The sequence below is a fragment of the Aquarana catesbeiana genome, linkage group LG03 (genome assembly GCF_042186555.1).
Source record: "Aquarana catesbeiana isolate 2022-GZ linkage group LG03, ASM4218655v1, whole genome shotgun sequence".
In the NCBI taxonomy this organism is placed as follows: domain Eukaryota; kingdom Metazoa; phylum Chordata; class Amphibia; order Anura; family Ranidae; genus Aquarana; species Aquarana catesbeiana.
The window spans coordinates 78,871,294-78,890,562 of record NC_133326.1 but is presented as its reverse complement, the minus strand read 5'-3'; the positions used below and the strand labels follow the sequence as shown (position 1 = coordinate 78,890,562).

At 41.3% G+C, this 19,269-nt stretch overlaps 1 protein-coding gene across 1 annotated transcript in view; it reads left to right on the top strand.

Moving 5' to 3' along the window:
• The window catches only part of ATOSA (atos homolog A), a 112,642-nt gene extending 97,895 nt beyond the window's left edge, over window positions 1-14,747 (top strand). The window contains exons 9-12 of the mRNA XM_073618743.1: window positions 2,324-2,482; window positions 6,100-6,168; window positions 11,568-11,761; window positions 14,181-14,747. Of these exons, the coding sequence (XP_073474844.1) occupies window positions 2,324-2,482; window positions 6,100-6,168; window positions 11,568-11,761; window positions 14,181-14,334 (576 nt within the window). The 3' untranslated portion in view covers window positions 14,335-14,747. The remainder of the gene's footprint in view (window positions 1-2,323; window positions 2,483-6,099; window positions 6,169-11,567; window positions 11,762-14,180) is intronic.
• Window positions 14,748-19,269: the final 4,522 nt, after the last annotated feature.

Here is a 19,269-nt window from a genome sequence, read left to right as displayed (position 1 = left end):
GGATTTTCAGACTCCCTTAAATTTTTCACTCTTTGTTATATTGCAGCCATTTGCTAAAATCATTTAAGTTAATTTTTTTTTCCTCATTAATGTACACACAACACCCCATATTGACAGAAAAACACAGAATTGTTGACATTTTTGCAGATTTATTAAAAAAAGAAAAACTGAAATATCACATAGTGATATCAAATATCACAAGTATTCAGACCCTTTGCTCAGTATTTAGTAGAAGCACCCTTTTGATCTAATACAGCCATGAGTCTTTTTGGGAAAGATGCAACAAGTTTTTCACACCTGGATTTGGGGATCCTCTGCCATTCCTCCTTGCAGATCCCCTCCAGTTCTATCAGGTTGGATGGTAAACATTGGTGGACAGCCATTTTTAGGTCTCTCCAGAGATGCTCAATTGGGTTTAAGTCAGGGCTCTGGCTGGCCCATTCAAGAACAGTCACGGAGTTGTTGTGAAACCACTCCTTCGTTATTTTAGCTGTGTGCTTAGGGTCATTGTCTTGTTGGAAGGTAAACCTTCGGATCAGTCTGAGGTCCTGAGCACTCTGGAGAAGGTTTTCATCCAGGATATCCCTGTATTGGCCGCATTCATCTTTCCCTTGATTGCAACCAGTCGTCCTGTCCCTGCAGCTGAAAAACACCCCCACTGCATGATGCTGCCACCACCATGCTTCACTGTTGGGACTGTATTGGACAGTTGATGAGCAGTGCCTGGTTTTCGCCACACATACCGCTTGGAATTAAGGCCAAAAAGTTCTATCTTGGTCTCATCAGACCAGAGAATCTTATTTCTCACCATTTTGGAGTCCTTCAGGTGTTTTTTTAGCAAACTCCATGCAGGCTTTCATGTGTCTTGCATTGAGGAGAGGCTTCCGTCGGGCCACTCTGCCATAGAGTCCCAACTGGTGGAGGGCTGCAGTGATGGTTGACTTTCTACAACTTTCTCCCATCTCCCGACTGCATCTCTGGAGCTCAGCCACAGTGATCTTTGGGTTCATCTTTACCTCTCTCACCAAGGCTCTTCTCCCCCGATAGCTCAGTTTGGCCGGACGGCCAGCTCTAGGAAGGGTTCTGGTCGTCCCAAACGTCTTCCATTTAAGGATTATGGAGGCCGCTGTGCTCCTAGGAACCTTAAAAGCAGCAGAAATTTTTTTGTAACCTTGGCCAGATCTGTACCTTGCCACAATTCTGTCTCTGAGCTCTTCAGGCAGTTCCTTTGACCTCATGGTTCTCATTTGCTCTGACATGCACTGTGAGCTGTAAGGTCTTATATAGACAGGTGTGTGGCATTCCTAATCAAGTCCAATCAGTATAATCAAACACAGCTGGACTCAAATGAAGGCGTAGAACCATCTCAAGGATGATCAGAAGAAATGGACAGCACCTGAGTTAAATATGAGTGTCACAGCAAAGGGTCTGAATACTTAGGACCATGTGATATTTCAGTTTTTCTTTAATAAATCTGTAAAAATGTTAACAATTCTGTGTTTTTCTGCCAATATGGGGTGCTGTGTGTACATTAATGAGGGAAAAAATGAACTTAAATGATTTTAGCAAATGGCTGCAATATAACAGAGTGAAAAATTTAAGGGGGTCTGAATACTCACTGATCAGCACCATTATTAATATATATATATATATATAATATATTTCAGAATTTTTTTTAGATATACTAATAATGGTGCTGATCAGTGACTTACAATGGGGCTGCGATAGTGCAGTGGGCAAAATCTGACACTTTGTGGGAACTGACTTACTGCCACTGACATCACCAGTGACACTAATACGGTGATCAATGCCTATACTATACCCTATCACTGTACTAAGGGGTTGACATCCAGCGGCAATTAAAGGGTTAACTGTGTGCCTAATGTGTAATCTGTGCTGCTTTTATTAAGTGATGTGCCTGTTTTACTGCCTGCTTTGCAGGTAGAAAAAAATGCTGCCGTCTGTACAGAGCTTTGTGGTGTTAACTGTTATGATGCTTGTAGGGTTCATGGATTTGTAGCAGTATAGCTTGACTGACAAATGCACTGCCTGTGGATTGGTCTATGTTTTGGTAACTACCAATATGTTCTATTCCTTACTGGCAATCTGCTGCAGCTGCCAGAAGTAGTCAGGACTTCAGTGCTGTCATTTACCTTTTAAGTGGGGTTTCCACATTCAACAACAAGGTCAACACATCCAGTGCGTATTCAGTGTTAAGTGGCAGACGATGGGAACAGCTCTTTGTGTTCACTGAGAGGGTATCCCCGAGTAATAGGATTTATTTTTCTTTAATATTCTTATCATATATTCTTATCTTTTTCAGGAGTCTGTCCTAAATTATAGATTTGAACCTTTGGGCACAGTCGGGGGTTTTACAGCAGCTGTTGGGGCAAGTGGAGTTTTCTGCCCAACCCATATGACATTGCCCGTCAAAGTGTCTTTCTACAGTGTTTCGGATGACAATGCTCCCTCTCCATACATGGTAAGACTTATTAGTGCTTTTTAGATTTAGAAGTAATAATGCAACGACCATAAAAGTATCCCAGCTAGTGGATTAAAGCTGAATTTGAATTGTCTTTATATTCTCTACCCTCTCATCAACATGCTGATTAAATTATAAATGTATGTGTTTGTTTTTTTTTTTGTTTTTTTTTACATATCCTCAGACACAGTGATATCATCATTGGGTCTCTATGCTTCTTTGTGCAATTGGTGCTGAGCATGGCTGGTGGGAGGATCCACCAGGTTGTCATTCATCGATTCTTGAAAACATCACAGCACCCCAAGGCTGGCACTACCATAAGGGGGTTTAAACAGCCGCTTTAGGGTGCCAGGATAAAGGGGCAGTAAAGTGTGTAAAAACACGTCTGCAGCACTGTAAACATCCGAAACCCCAGCAAGTGGCTGGGGATTTGGATTTTTACAGTGCTGCAGATATGTTTTCTGGCCACTATAGACGCCCCACCCTGCCCCCTTCCCTGCCATGTTCACCGAGCTACCATGTTTAAAAAATGGCTCCAGGACTACCTTTGGGGAAGGGGTGGCGGCAAAATGCACCTTCGTCTAAGTAATCAAAAATCCTTGCACCAGCCCTGCAGCACCTTGCCAAAGGAACTTTTTTTCAAGAGCCCTCCACCCTAATGCAAGCTTTGGGCTTGATCCTGTAAATATCAAAATGCCTAGATGATTGGATGTCAGTCTGGAGGAGTTCTAGACAGGCTGAAGTTGCATGCAGACTGCCCTGGATAATTCCCACGTGTGATACTGAGCCCCTATGATTAAAATAACTGACATCTAATTAATGAAATAGGCACATTAGGGACAGTCATGTTGGGGAGGAAATGGCAAGATGTCCTCCAGCAAGAAATGAAGGTAGGCTCTGATTTGCTTCAGCTTCCAACGCACACTGAAAAGCTCACAGTGTTTAGTGAAATCAGAGTAGGCAATTTCAGTACAGAAGAGGAGCCTAAACACAGCTGTGCAAAATTTGAAGGTAAGGCTGAATTTGAGCTTTAGCCACTTGATTTCCTGGGCTGTTTTCGCCCTAAATCCACTTGCGTCCCTGGGCTTTTTAAACTATGCATGAGACGGGGACTAAACTTTTATTCATTAAGTGCAGCAGGGCTTTATACAGCAAGTTCATGGCATAAAACAAAAAAAATCTGCTTCTTTGAGTCACATCAGTTCCTGCCTAATAGGGTGCCCCCTAATGGGTTCCCCATAGCAAACAAGCAGCTCTTGTACCCTTTTAGTGTTCTCTCAGCAGTCAGCCTTTTCACCCAGAAGCAGGCTCCCACAGCAGAAGGAGAGCAAGAGAGGGACTAGGACTTTAGCAGGAGTCATCTCTCATCTCTCACATATAAAGACTTGTGGACAGCTGAGGCTAATATTTTTAGTTCTAGCTACCAGGTAAGATGTGGACCTGGGAAAGAAGGCTCTATTCCTTCCAAACCTCTACAAAGGCTGCAGGACCCACAACAGAACTTATTACAATTCTGAGATTTACCCATAACCCTAGGTGCCATGTGTACACTGTCCACAGTCCTGCCAGCTAGTACCTTGCACCCTAAGGCTTCATGCACACTGGTTTCTCGTCTTTTTTTTTTTTTAATCGGGTACTGCGATATTGTGCCGGACAAATTGGACACTTTTGACACGTTTTTTAGACCATTGACAATTGTACAGCGATCAGTGCTATAAAAATGCACTGATTACTGTATAAATGATAACACTAGGGGGCGATCAAGGGGTTAACTGTGTTCCCTAAGTGTGTTCTAACTGTAGGGGGGATGGGACTGACTAGGGGAAGAGTGATCAGTATTCATACTTAGTATGAACACACGATCTATCTCCTCTCCCCTGAAAGAACCAGGATTTGTGTTTTTACACACACAGATCCTGGTTCTTGCTCTGTCACGAGCAATCGTGGGTGCCTGATGGTCATGGTATCGCCTCCGGCGGCGCGTGCACGCCCCTAGTGGACAAAAGGCGAAGCAACGTAAGGTGACATTGTTTCGCCCAGCTGTGCCATTCTGCCGCAGTGAAACTGTGGCGGCAGGTCGGCAAGCAGTTAGTGATTGTAAAGTCAGAAGGTTTTTTATCTTCATGCATTTTATGCATGAAGTTTAAAAAGCCTTCTATGTGCAGCAGCCCCCCTAATACTTACCTGAGTCCCATCTCTCTCCAGAGATGTCCACAAGTGCCTCAGCCATCCAGGACTCTCTTCCTGATTGGCTGAGACACAGCAGCGGTGCCAATGCTGCTGTCAATCAAAGTCAGTTAGCCAATGAGGAGAGAGAGAGGGGGCTCCATGTCTGAATAGACACAGGGAGCTGTGACTCAACTCGGGTGCGCCCATAGCAAGCTGCTTGCTGTTAGGACACTTGACAGGAGAGAAGGGCCAGGAGCACCGAAGAGGGACCATAAAAGAGGATCAGGACTGCTCTGTGCAAAACCACTGCACAGAGCTGGCAAGTATAACATGTTTGTTATTTTTAGAGAAAACAACAAAAAACAAGACTTTACAATCACTTTAAGTAAATGAATAGTAAGGAAGGAGCTGTACAGAGAGGTGTCTGGCTCATCTTGGGACTAAACCCTCACACTACTGTGCTAATTTCCATTTAGCTCTGAGAGACAAAGTCAACTTAAAGTGGTTGTATACCTTTTTTTTTTTTCTTTTTTTTTTTTTTTTTACTTTTACCTACAGGTAAGCCTATAATAAGGCTTACCTGTAGATAAAAAAAAATATCTCCTAAACCTGTACGGTTTAGGAGATATTCCCCTCGCAATGAGCCGCTGACTGCAGCGGCGCATGCGCACAGGGGATTCTCGGCAAACTCCGGAGCTTGCCGGACAGAAGTCTCCTGCGCGCATGCGATGGAGTGACGTGTCTTCCGGGTATCGCGGCTCCGGCGCTGTGAGTGGCCGGAGCCGCGATACCCGGAAGACACGTCGAGGGGAAATGTCAGCTCCCTCGGCGTGGACCGTGTGAGATGCCGGCGCCTCGTTCTAAGGTAAGTATCCCATAATGAGCTAGTATGTGGTGCATACTAGCTCATTATGCCTTTTCCCTTGCAGGTGTAGAAAAAAAAAAAAACAGCGGGTATACAACCGCTTTAATCATTCTCATATCTTCTGAATTTCTAAACATACCATTAATCTGTATAAAAATATTTCTGTAAAGAGCTTGCTTATGAGTGCAGAAGAATTTGGTATAGTGACGGGTGAAGTGAGATATTTTATTAAATATTATTTTATAATAATAAATTAACAGGGTTTTATAACATTGAACGTCAACCCTTCTGTTGGTGTGATGTCCACTATCTGGGTCCAGTGGATTCTGTTACGGGTATTATTATATCCTCTCTGCTTAGAAGGAATGTGCCATGAGTTTTGTTTGTTTTTTTTTTTGTTTTTTTTGTTTTTTTTTCACATGGTTTAGTTGGTGCATTGAAACCTTGTTGCTTCACAGCTCTTTGAATAACATGGGCTTTCTTTACAATGCTAGAAATTTTGCAGTTTATTTTTTAGATTGTCTCTTTAGTTGATTGTGAAATCATTATGTTAGTGCTATCCTATTTTGTATTTTTCATTCAGGGTTACATTACACTGGATTCTCTTGGCAAGAGGGGTTATCGCATACCTCCTTCTGGAACCATACAAGTGGTCAGTACTGTGTGTTCCTATTTGTTAAAGTAGTAAGTGACCTTGTCCAATTAGGAGACCCTTTCACAATGGAGAAAAAGTATTCAGACATTCAACTCTCTTATCTTGCAAAGTAACATGTTAGAAATTTTAAACAGCAACAAAAGGAGAAGGATAAGATGTTGTCCTGCACTCTTTTATATTCAAATTTCCAGGCTTTATTAAAAATTCCACTGTTAATGGCTGGGGGAAACTATCTGTACCACAATTGTTTCACATGTAAAACCTGCTACTCATGGGGTACACCCTTCTACTGGGTTTATGGATTTGTGTGTGTTTGTGTGTTTTGTTGAGTTTGAGACACATCTTTGTGAACGCAGGGTAGGCTTCAGAGGGGAAGATTTGTACTTTTTTCTTTTTTTTTTTTTTTTTTTTTTTTTTTTTTTTTTTTTTTTTTTTTTTTTTTTTTGTGTTGATCCTTGGAAAAACCCTTAACAGGTGCAACCAGGACAATTGGATAACTGTTCTTTTAAAGTTCAGAGATATACCTACTTAACCACGTTCCAGCACATTCACAGCTAGACTCTAAATATAGTCACATATCCGTTTTTTATTTTTTGCGCTATAAAAAAAAAAAGCAACAATTTTGAAAAAAAAACAAAATTTTTTTTTTTTTTTTTTTTTTTTTTTTTTTTTTTTACTTTTTACTATAATAAATATCTCCCAAAAATATATATAAAAAAAAATGTCTATCAGTTTAGGCCAATATGTATTCTTCTACATATTTTTGGTAAAAAAAAATCGCAATAAGCGTATATTGATTGGTTTGCGCAAAAGTTATAGCGTCTCTACAAAATAGGGGATAGTTTTATAGCATTTTTATTTTATTTTTTTTACTAGTAATGGCAGCGATATGCGATTTTTTTTTTTTTTTTTTATCAGGACTGCGACATTATGGCGGACACATTTTTGGGACCATTGGCATTTATACAGTGATCACTGCTATAAAAATGCATTGATTACTGTAAAAATGTCACTGACAGGGAAGGGGTTAAAACTAGTGGGCAATCAAGGGGTTAATTGTGTTCCCTAGTGTGTGTTCTAACTTAAGGGGGGACGGGACTGTGTAGGGGAGATGACAGATCGCTGTTCACACACTGTATGAACAGACAATCTGCCTCTTCTACCCTCAGAGAACCGGAAACTGTGTTTACACAGATCGCGGTTCTCCGTGTGTCAGAAGCGATCGCGGGAGCCAGTCGGTGATCGTGACCGCTGGGCACTCGCATCGACTACGGGGGTGAGCAGCGGGCGCACACACCCCTAGTGGCCACAGGGCGAAGCGACGTAACATAACGTCGTTTCGCCCAGCTGTGCCATTCTGCCGCAGTACAACTGTGGAGGCTGGTCGGCAAGTGGATATAGACTGGACATACATTATACAATTTTCTTGTACAATTTTTCCTTTAGGTTTACCAAAACGATACAATGAGGTCAAACCTAAACACTTTCAATTTGTATGTAATCAGGCAGGCCCTTGCACTACATGGTTGAAGGTAAATTTAATAAGAAAATTATATAATGTATGGCCAACCTTTAATTTAAAGTGTGGGAAACCCCTCAGAAATACACCATACCAGGAGTAAAATATGATGGTTGCAGTATTCAGCTTTGGAACTGCTATTGGTTAACAAGAGTTTGCTTTGTTAAAGAAAGCCTGGGCTGAAAGAACTATATTAGGCTGCAAATCACTGACCTTCTCAGTACTTTGAGCCCCCTGACCTGGACCTCCAATAATTGAACCATAACTGAACTGATTTAACTGGATCAGCATAAAAGCTGAGCATCTAGAATTTTCAGAACAGTAATTCCAGGCTACATATTTAGAAAATGTAAATTTTTTTAAAAAAAGTTAATCTTCAAAGAACATGAGGAAGGCCTAATAGAGTGTCTGAAGATCAAAAGATGCACCACAAGGACCCAATCAAAACCCTGATCTCACTATTATGCCCCGTACACACGGTCGGATTTTCCGACGGAAAATGTGTGATAGGACCTTGTTGTTGGAAATTCCGACCGTGTGTGGGCTCCATCACACATTTTCCATCGGTTTTTCCGACACACAAAGTTTGAGAGCAGGCTATAAAATTTTCCGACAACAAAATCCGTTGTCGGAATTTCCGATCGTGTGTACACAAATTCGATGCACAAAGTGCCACGCATGCTCAGAATAAATAAAGAGATGAAAGCTATTGGCTACTGCCCCTTTTAATAGTCCCGACGTACGTGTTTTACATCACCGCGTTCAGAATGATCGGATTTTCCGACAACTTGTGTGACCGTGTGTATGCAAGACAAGTTTGAGCCAACATCCGTCGGAAAAAATCCTAGGATTTTGTTGTCGGAATGTCCGAACAATGTCTGACCGTGTGTACGGGGCATTAGGCATGTAAAGGCTTGTACACACTATAAGAAAATCTGGCGAACGTTTTCTTACAAAGAAGTTTCGTACAATTTTCATATAGTGTGTACACAAATTTCGACAGCTGATTACAAATTTTCTTCCGAAAATTCCCGAAGGGACAAACTACAATATTTTTCTCGTACGGAAACAGAACCAACAATTTTCTTTTTAATGTGTACCATTTTCGTACAAGAAAAATCAGAAAAGGGAGACTTGCGCATGATCAGAAACAGTAAACAACAAAAAAAGCTTTTGTCCCTCGAGAATATTTGTAAGAATTTTCGTATGAATTTTCTTTCATCTGTTCCGATTTTACTGTGAAACATCGAAAAAAAAATTGGACGAACGTTTGCCCGATTTTCTTATAGTGTGTACCCCATTTAAAAGTATACTTTGACCAACCTGAACTATATGTAACAAATTTGGAACATTGAACCAGTGTTAATTTTGGCAGCAAATTTCGATTTTAGTTTTAGTCTTATGCCGCGTACACACGGTCGGAATTTCATACAACAAATGTTCGATGTGAGCTTGTTGTTCCGACCATGTGTAGGCTCCATCGGACATTTGTTGTCGGACAAATACTTGAGATCTGGTTCTCAAATTTTCCAACAACAAAATCTGTTGGAAATTCCGATCGTGTGTACACAATTCCGACGCACAAAATTCCACACACACTCGGAATCACGCAGAAGAGCTGCACTGGCTATTGAACTTCATTTTTCTCGGCTCGTCGTATGTGTTGTATGTACATCACTGCGTTCTTGACGTTCGGAATTTCCGACAACATTTGTGCGACCGTGTGTATGCAAAACATGCTTGTGCCAACATCCGTCGGAAATAAATCCATGGTTTTGTTGTCGAAATGTGCGATCATGTGTACGGGGCATTAGTCTTAGGACTAAAATGGCATTTTAGTTTTAGTCCCATTTTAGTCTTCTGCGATTGTGTTAGTCGTATTTAGTCGACTAAATCTCCAGTATATTTTATAAAATCTAATGGGTGTAATTAAATTGTAATGTAATTAGTTAACATTTCTCTACAATTTCCAAACTCATTATATTCTGCTGGAATGAAAAATCGAATGTTATTATTTATGGTATTGAGGTATAAACATGCACTACAGACCAGTGTTAATTTTGTCAAATTTCAATTTAGTTTTAGTCTAAAGCCTCGTACACACGATCGGATTTTCGGCAGGGAATTTTTGTGATGACAGACTGTTGGCCTAAAATCCGACCGTTGGTATGCCCTATCAGATAATTGTTGTCCAACTTTCCGCCAACAAATTTTGGATGGCAGGCTAGTAAATTTTTGGTTGATAATGGTCTGTTGTCAGATTTTCCTATCGTCTGTACACAAGTCCGTCACACAAGTTGAAAGTGCAAACACACATGCTCAGAATCAATGCTCACCAAACACGACATTAGAAGGTGCCCAAAGGGTGGCGCTCAAGAGCTGAAATTCCCCGTAGTACGTCACTATGTTCGTGTTTGTTGGCCGACAATTGTGTACCGTTTGTATGCAAGACAAGCTCCTGGCACATGCCCTTCGGACAAAAGTCTGACACTTTTTTGCCCAACAATCTGTGTGTACGAGGCTTTAGTCTTTTGACTAAAATGGCGTTTTAGTCCCATTTTAGGCCTCATGTACACTGCTGCTGGTAAACAGACGTTCAGAGGCAGTTGGATGCTCTTTTCAGCTGCCCCTGAACTCATCCAGTTATCTTATGTGTAAATGTACACAGGTTCGTTTTAATGTCGTTTTTAGGCAGTTGAGTTTAGAGGCCTTTTTGGAAAGCAAAAAAAAAGAAGTTCAGAAGCTAAATTTAGAGGCATTTCAGGCGCTAAACGCAGTAACTCGCGTTTAGCCGCGTTTCGTTTACAGGCATTTTTCATTTTTGGCTATTTTGAAAAAAAAAAACTGTTTTTTCAAACGCTTCTAAACGCAAACGCTGCAAAACGGATGTTTTAAATGTGGGTTATTATCTGTCAAGTTAAATCGTTCAGGAGAGGTTGTAAAAACGTCCCGTGTTCATTAAGCCTAAGTCATCTCAATTGTTTTAGTTTTAGTCAGCTAAAATAGTATTCATTTAGTCAACGATATTAACACTGAAATACACTCAAACACGTAAAGCTGTAAAAATGTTTCTGATTTTCAAAAATACCAGTTTCCATGATTTAAAATACAATTTTAACAGAACAGGAAAAATATTGAGCATATACTTTTTTTCTTTTATTTTTTATGAATGAGTGAGAATTGATCAAGAGTCTGAGGCCGGGTTCATACCAATGCAAATTAGATGCGTGTTTCCCCGCATTTAATTCGCGTAGCAGGAGAATGTGACAGGCTCCCTATGGAGCCGGTTCACATATCTCCGTTGCGTCTGCGGAGCGCACTGCACAGAAACGCTGTGCATCTTTGGCTCAGTTTCAGGGCCGAATTCAGGCATAGATTCTGCCCTGATTCATCCCTGAAACGGGGAACAGGGACGCACAGCGCTGCTGTGCAATCCACAGTGGGTTCCAGTGTGAACCGAGCAAGTAAAATAATATAGTGTAATAACGTGTGTGTGTTTTTGTGCTTGTTGCATTAAAGCTGAAGTTTTAATGATTTTATTTATTTTTTTCCCCTTTTAAACCACACCAGAGACAGTGCTTACAGTCAATGAAAAGTGTCCCATGTGCTGGTTGCTGCTGTTGGGTTGAGATCTTCTGTCCTCTGCTTCCAGATACTCCTGCAGATCACAGCTACAGGGGTATCCAGAGGCAGAGAGAGGGCTGAAGATTTCAACCTAACACAGCAGCTACCAGCACATGGTATGCTTTTTGTTCATTAAAAGTACCATTTCTGGTGTTTTAGTGGCTTTTTTTTTATACTTCAGCTTTAAACAATACAATATTTATTTAAGTTTTAATGTGTGTTTTTTTTTTTTTTTTTTTTTTTTGCATTTTAGACCTTATTTAATCCAAACAAGACTGTGGTGAAGATGTTTGTAGTGAAATATGACTTGCAAGACATGCCAGCCAATCACCAGACATTCCTCAGACAAAGAACATTTTCTGTTCCTGTAAATCGTGATAAGGGGACAAACCTTGAGAAAAACCTAAAGACACAAGAGCGGACATTACGTTACCTCATCCACCTGAGGTATATTTACATTGTACATTTTTGAGAAACTTTATTGCTTATTACCAATTACTACCAGTTGTTATAAAAAAGGTGAGACTGCGTTCACATATGTGGGGCGGGGGCTGGTTTCAGTGCAATCTTTCACAGTCCTGTGCTGTTTCTTTAACTGGTTCAGGTGCAAATTTTTAAAGAGTATGACACTGAAAACTGCAATTTTGAAAGAGTAGGAAACCTGTCATATGACCTGTTTAAGGCCTTATGCAGAGAACACACTGCAGGACATTGGAAGCGCAACACTGTTCTCTGCTTTTTATAAATAGAAATGTAAAATGCAGGTGCATTGTTGAGTATTTCCAGCGATGTGCTACAGAGTGCACAGTCAGGACAATGCAGCTCATTTAAACAGGTCTCCTAACTTCCATGGTGGGTGTCATAACCTCTTTTTAATGACACTGGCTGTGGCCTTATTGAGAGGATGGTCAAGGCACAGGTCAGGAATCCTGGAAGTCACAAGCACCTCTCTGATTTCTAGTTCGCTCTTTTTCTTCCTAGACCAGCTTTTCCATGGTACATTAGGATTCTTCCAGACATTGGTGGTTCCCTGAGCACTTACTGCCTCTCAAGAAGGTAACCACTGACACCAATAATCTTTTTAGCTTACAGTGGGGAAAACAATAATTTGATCCCCTGCAGATTTTGTACGTTTGCCCACTTACTAAGAAATGAAGGGTCTATATCATTTAAAATACACCTATGATAAAAATTAGAGACAGAATATCAACCAAAAATCCAGAAAAAAACACAATACAAATGTTATATCAATTTAGAGTTCAGTGAGTAAAATATGTATTTGATCCCCAAGCAAAACACGACTTAGTACTTGGTGGAAAAACCCTTGTTGGCAAGCGCAGAGGTAAGACATTTCTTAGGTTGCTTACCAGGTTTGCACACATCTCAGGAGGGATTTTGGTCCACTCTTCTTTACAGATCTTCGATAAATCCTTCAGGTTTCTTGACTGTCACTTGGCAACTTGAAGTTTCAGCTCCCTCCATACATTTTCTATAGGATTAATGTCTGGAGATGTGCTTCTTCTTGAGTCACTCTTTTGTTGCCTTGGCGGTATGTTTTGGGTCATTGTCATGCTGGAAGACCCATCCACAACCCATCATCAGTGTTCTGGCTGAAGGAGAAGGGTTCTCGTCCCAGATTTTACAATACATGGCTCTGTCCATTGACCCCTCAATGCGGTAGAGTTGGTCTGTTTAGCAGAGAAACAGCCCCAAAGCATAATGTTTCCACTGTAGGAATGGCGTTCTTAGGGTCATAATCAGCATTTTCCTTCCTCCAAACACGGCGAGTCAAGTTAATGCCAAAGAGCTCAATTTTGGTCTCATCTGACCACAGCACTTTCTCCCAATCCTTCCCTAAATCATTTAGATGTTTATTGGCAAACTTCAGACGGCCTGTACATGTTCCTTTTTAAGAAGGGGGACCTTGTGGGCACTGCAGGATTTTAATCCATGACGACGCATTGTGTTACTAATGGTTTGTTTGGTGACACTTGACCCAACTGCCTTGAGATCATTTACAAGCTCCTTCCGTGTAGTTCTGGGCTGTACCTCACTTTCCTTATGATCATCCTTACCGCATGAGGCAAAATCTTGCATGGAGCTCAGACCGAGGGCGATTTATGGTTATTTTGTATTTCTTCCATTTGCGAATAATTGCTCCATCAGTTGTCTCCTTCTCACCAAGCTTCTTGCTGATGGTCTTGTAGCCCATTCCAGCCTTGTGCAGGTCTACAATCGTTTTCCTGATGTCCTTTGACAGCTCTTTGTTCTTGCCCATAAAGGTGAGGTTTGAATGGAAGAAAGCGATTCCGTGGACAGGTGTCTTTTATACACATAAGTTGTCATTAGGAGCACCACAGGATTAATCTGTGTACCACATGAGACATACTGTAGCCAGTCTGTGGGAGCCAGAATTGTTGGTTAGTAGGGGATCAAATACTTATTTTACTCACTGAACTGCAACTCAATTTATAGCATTTGTATTGTGTTTTTTTTTTTTTTTTTTTTTTTTTTTTTTTTGATATTCTGTCTCTATCATTTAAAATACACCTATGATAACCATTATAGACCGTTTATTTCTTTGTAAGTGGACAAACGTACAAAATTTGCAGGGGATCAAATAATTTTTCCCACTGTATCTGTAAGGAGGGATTCTTCCCAATGACTGCAAATGTAAGGAGCATTCTTCCCAGTTTCCATCACACTAATGTATTATGAGCCGTAGATATAGTAATTATTAGTAGGGGTTCCCTGAGACCAGAATAGTATTTCAAGGGTTCCTCAGTGTTAAAAAAAAAATGTTGAGAAATGCCGGACTATACAATTGCCTGATTTGATGATTCTAATTGTTCCATTTGCCATTCAGGTTCCAGAGTTCTAAGTCAGGAAAGATCTACCTCCATAGCGATGTGCGGCTTCTCTTCTCTCGGAAGTCCATGGAAGTTGACAGTGGGGCAGCATATGAACTGAAATCTTACATAGAAACTCCAACAAACCCTCAGTTTTCACCCAGATGCTGAGCTATCGGCCAAGAAGATCTTTGGCTAGATTCAAAGAAAGAAAAGGCTTGATTATACATTGAACAGAGACTTTGGTGTGAATGAACATGACGAAAGACATGACAAAGACAAGCTCCAGAGATTTTCCTTCAGTATGTTCTGTGTATTTCATGTAGACTGGAAACAAATAGAAAGTCCTAATCCATTTTTTTCTACTATAATACATCTTGATTAGGTGTGTGCTGCATTAGCAATCCATGTTAGTTTAGTGTTTACACATTTTATTTTATTTTGTTTATTTAATATTTAATGTTTCAGTTACTACACAGTGATTGTTTGTCTTTGTGTTCTAATGTAGCACAAGGCCTATGTAAAATCATATAATGTATTTTTGACAGTAATATTGAAATCTAAAAATATATACAAATCTTTAATTCAGTGTGATTTTTTTTTTTTTTTTTTTTGCATCATTAGACTTTATTATTATTATTATTATTCAGGATTTATATAGCGCCAACAGTTTACGCAGCACTTTACAATATAAAAGAAGACAATACAGTTATAATACAATAAAATACAATAGGATTAAGAGGGCTCTGCTCAGAAGAGCTTACAATCTAATAGGGTGGGGCAGGTGGTACAAAAGGTTGTAACTGTGGGGAATGAGCTGGTGGAAGTGGTAGGAGATTAGTTGGAGATGTGATAGGCTTTCCTGAAGAGATGTGTTTTCAGGGATTGCCTGAAGGTAGCAAGAGTAGGGGATAGCCGGATAGATGGAGGTAGCGAGTTCCAGAGGATGGGAGAGGCTCTGGAGAAATCCTGGAGATGAGCATGGGAGGAGGAGATGAGAGAGCTTGAAAGCAGGAGGTCTTGAGAAGAGCAGAGAGGTCGATTTGGGTGATATTTGGAGACAAGATTAGTGATGTAGCTTGGGGCAGAGTTGTGAATGGCTTTGTATGTTGTGGTTAGAATTTTGAATTTAATTCGCTGGGTGATTGGGAGCCAGTGTAGGGATTGAAGTAGAGGGTTGGCAGACACTGAGCGGTTGGTAAGGTGGATAAATCTGGCAGCAGCATTCATGATAGACTGAAGAAGGGATAGCCTCTGGAGAGGTAAGCCAATGAGAAGGGAGTTGCAATAGTCAAGGCGAGAGATAAGGGAGTGAATGAGGAGCTTGGTGGTTTCATTTGTTAAAAAAGGGTGAATTTTAGATATGTTACGGAGGTGAATTCTACAAACTTTTGACAACGATTGGATTTGAGGCTGAAATGACAAGTCAGAGTCTAGGATTACACCTAGTACCCTGGCGTGAAGGGAGGGACTGATGGTTGCATTGTTGATTTTGATGGAAAAGTCATGGAGGGGGGCCCGGGCGGGGGGGAATATTAATAGCTCAGTTTTGGAGAGATTTAGTTTAAGGAAGTGGTGCGACATCCATGTTGATATGTCAGTTAGTAAGTTAGTAATGCGAGAGGAGACTGAAGGAGTGAGGTGAGGAGTAGACAGATAGATTTGGGTGTCATCAGCGTATAAGTGGTATTGGAAGCCGTGGGCAGTTATTAAGTGACCAAGGAAGGAGGTGTAGATAGAGAAGAGAAGGGGTCCAAGAACCGAGCCTTGGGGGACCCCCACAGAAAAGGGCAATGGAGAGGAGGAGACAGAGTTGTAGGTGACACTGAAGAAGCGCTGTGATAAATAGTCAGAGAACCAGGATAGAGCAATGTAGTTTATTGAGAAGGAGTGGAGATGTCCTCACGAATTGCATCGATCTTGTCTTTGAAGTGATTGGCAATCTCTTGGGCAGTGAGTGAGTTAGTGGGTAGAGGGGGTGGTGGACGAAGCAGAGAGGTAAAGGTTGAGAAGAGCCGACTGGGACTGGATGACAAGGAATTAATAAGAGAGACAAAGTAGGCTTGTTTGGCCGCATATAGGCATGACTTGTATTTTAGAAGGGCAGATTTATATAGGGTGAAGTCTTGCAGGCATTTGGTTTTACGCCACAGTCGTTCAAGAGCACGGCAATGTCTCTTGAGATTTCTAGTGTTGTCAGTTTGCCAGGGTTGTAACGGTTGGGGCCTGATTCTGTGTGTGGTTAGAGGAGCAAGTGCATCTAGTGATGAGAGTGAACTGTTGTAGACTTTATAAAATGGACCTACTCTGTAGTTTTGGAGACTGTTGATCAACACCCTAGTTTGAGTCATACATGTCGTTAAAAGCGGGTAGTACAGTTGTGAATGGAAAAAAAAGAGAAAAACTTTTCCCATGCAAGTTAATGTCCTAAAGTGCTGCTGCACCGCATCTTAGTCTCCTACCCCTTAGATGGCCCAGCTGCCATGACGTCACTCCTGTGCACTATAGTAGAACTGCACACTGAATGGATGGTGCCCTCCATTGAGTGCAGTTCTACTATCATATCAGCCAGTTTTCATATTAAAAAAAAATTCCTTCGGATTGCTCAGAGGATGGCTACTGAATTTAGATGTTTTGAAAACTTTAGCATAAAAAGTGACATGCAGCTGACATTAGCCATTAGGGTAACGACAGACAAAAGTTGTGGAGCCACCAACTGGTTTCTTCTGGAGACTTCTGGATCTTCATGACACTGTACTTGGCCCTCTTGGTGTTTTATGGTTTTCCCACTCCTATCATGGTCTCTATAATGTAAAATTACAAAAACCAACAGGAAGAGTTAGACCTATTGCACCTTGCACACTGCTCTTATATCGGAATCCTTTTAAGATGGCAAACCTGTCTCAAATCTGGGTTGAAAGCATGGGTTTCATCCAAATCCATTAAAGCTGAAGTTTAAAGTGGAGTTCCACCCAAAAATGGAACTTCCACTTTTTGGAATCCTCCCCCCCCTCTGGCGTCACATTTGGCACCTTTCAGTGGGGAGGAGGGAGCAGATACCTGTCTAATACAGGTATTTGCTCCCACTTCCTGGCATAGATCATCACGGCGTTGGCGGTGACCTACGTCACTTCCAGCGCCTACTCTGTCCTCCCCCACTGTCTTCTGGTAGACAGAAGACAGCATGGACCAGTGAGGACGCGCAGCGAGACTTGCGCATGCACAGTAGAGAACCAGGAAGTGAAGCCGCACGGTTCAGACAGATCGGCTTCGGTTGCCAACATTGCGGGCTCCCTGGACAGGTAATTTTCCATATATTAAAAGGCAGCCGCTGCAGTATTTGTAGCTGGTGGCTTTTAATATTTTTTTTTTTCGGCGGACCTCAGCTTTAAGTATGGCATTTTTTACATGGTTACAATGGTCCAACTTGGAACAATATATTTCCCAAATATACATAAAAACCAGCGCTCGCAATTAGTGAGTGATAGAATATTAATCGGACTAGCCTGTTGCAGCAGCAGAAACAAAAAGTGCTAGACTTTGAGTAATATATATAACCAAAAAACTGCGCTGGCAACAAAAAATTATATGGTAAAAATGAGAACGTGTCAAACCAAATGAGAACCCAAATACATAAAAAAATGTGGGAACAAAATAAATAAAATGTTGATATCAAGATAAATGAGGTAGGATATATACCTAGCACACCACACTATGCATATAATGAAACATGCACAAAAGCGTTAAAAAACATAACTCATGATAGCATGTATAAAGTGTACATAACATACATGTGCAACAGTGAAGTGATATGGGTAGACCTATCACTGCCCCAAAACCAAAAAATTAGATAAGGGTGTGAGTATATATAAAGTGTACATAATATACATGTGCAACAGTGAAGTGATAAGGGTAAACCTATCACTGCCCCCAAAATCGAAAAAATTGGATATGGGTGTGAGTGCTCACCTATTTTAACAAACACCAATATAAATGACACTAATGGGATCTTCTGAAAAGATGCTGCATGAATTAATAAAAAAGTCACCAATAACAAAGGTTACAAACTAGAGGTGTTAGGTTGGATGGCAAACTTCCATAGCGGAAACAGTAAACAGACTCCCAGCCAACCTCTCCGTATAGTATGCAGAGCAAGTGGTGAACTGATGCTGGAAAAACCCGGAAGGAGCCTTTGGAGGACCTCAGAAGCTCACGTTCCACACAGAAGGAAAGAAAAGAAAAGGTATATGGTGTAAAACCTTAGGGTACCAAGGGTCACCTGCGCATATTATGCGCTACTCACGGGACCGCGATGTAAAGCAGGCAATCAGATGCTAGGTTGGTTCGCCGCTGGCCAGCGTGCGTTCCACCCGCTCCAGGAAGTGATGTCACTGGTTCCTAGTTTAGCGTAGGCAGGATGTTGCGTCGACGCGTTTCGCCCCTCCCCCAGGGCGTCATCAAAGACTTAACCATATATTTCCCAAAGAGTTCAGTGTTCTCTGATTGGGCAAGGTGGAGATCATTACATCAACTCCTTACCTCTTCATCTTATCCAATCAAAAAACTCTCTGAATTAACTGAGAAAATGTTTAGCATTTGCTGAATGGCACCTGTGTCGAGCGAGTGACCTCCTGTGTTTACTAATGCAGCAGGAACGGAACCTGGAAGCTAGTGGCCACTACTACAGTAATTTCCAGCTTCAACAGGGATCCCACAGGTATGGCACATACATTGGTCCAAGCTGGCCCAATATAACTATGTAAAAAGTTCCATACCTAAATGTCAGCTTTAAGGATAACTGAACTAGAAAAACCAAGCCTCCAAGCCGTGCCGCCGGCCCCGGGAGATGGCCCCATAGAAGTCTATTGGACATTTTATGCACAGGCCGGGACACCGAAGACTTGTGATGCTGAAAGTAAACAGATAGAGGATGCCACAGTAGCTAGATCACGAGAAAGTATGTATCTGGGTAGGATGCATTAAGTTAGGTCAGAAAAGGGAGAGTAGGTTAGGTCAGGAAAAGGGGGCAAAAAAAGGATATGTGCACTAATCCTTTAACTTTTCCAGTAATAATGAAATATGGCCTCTCCTGTCTCCTCAACCTTC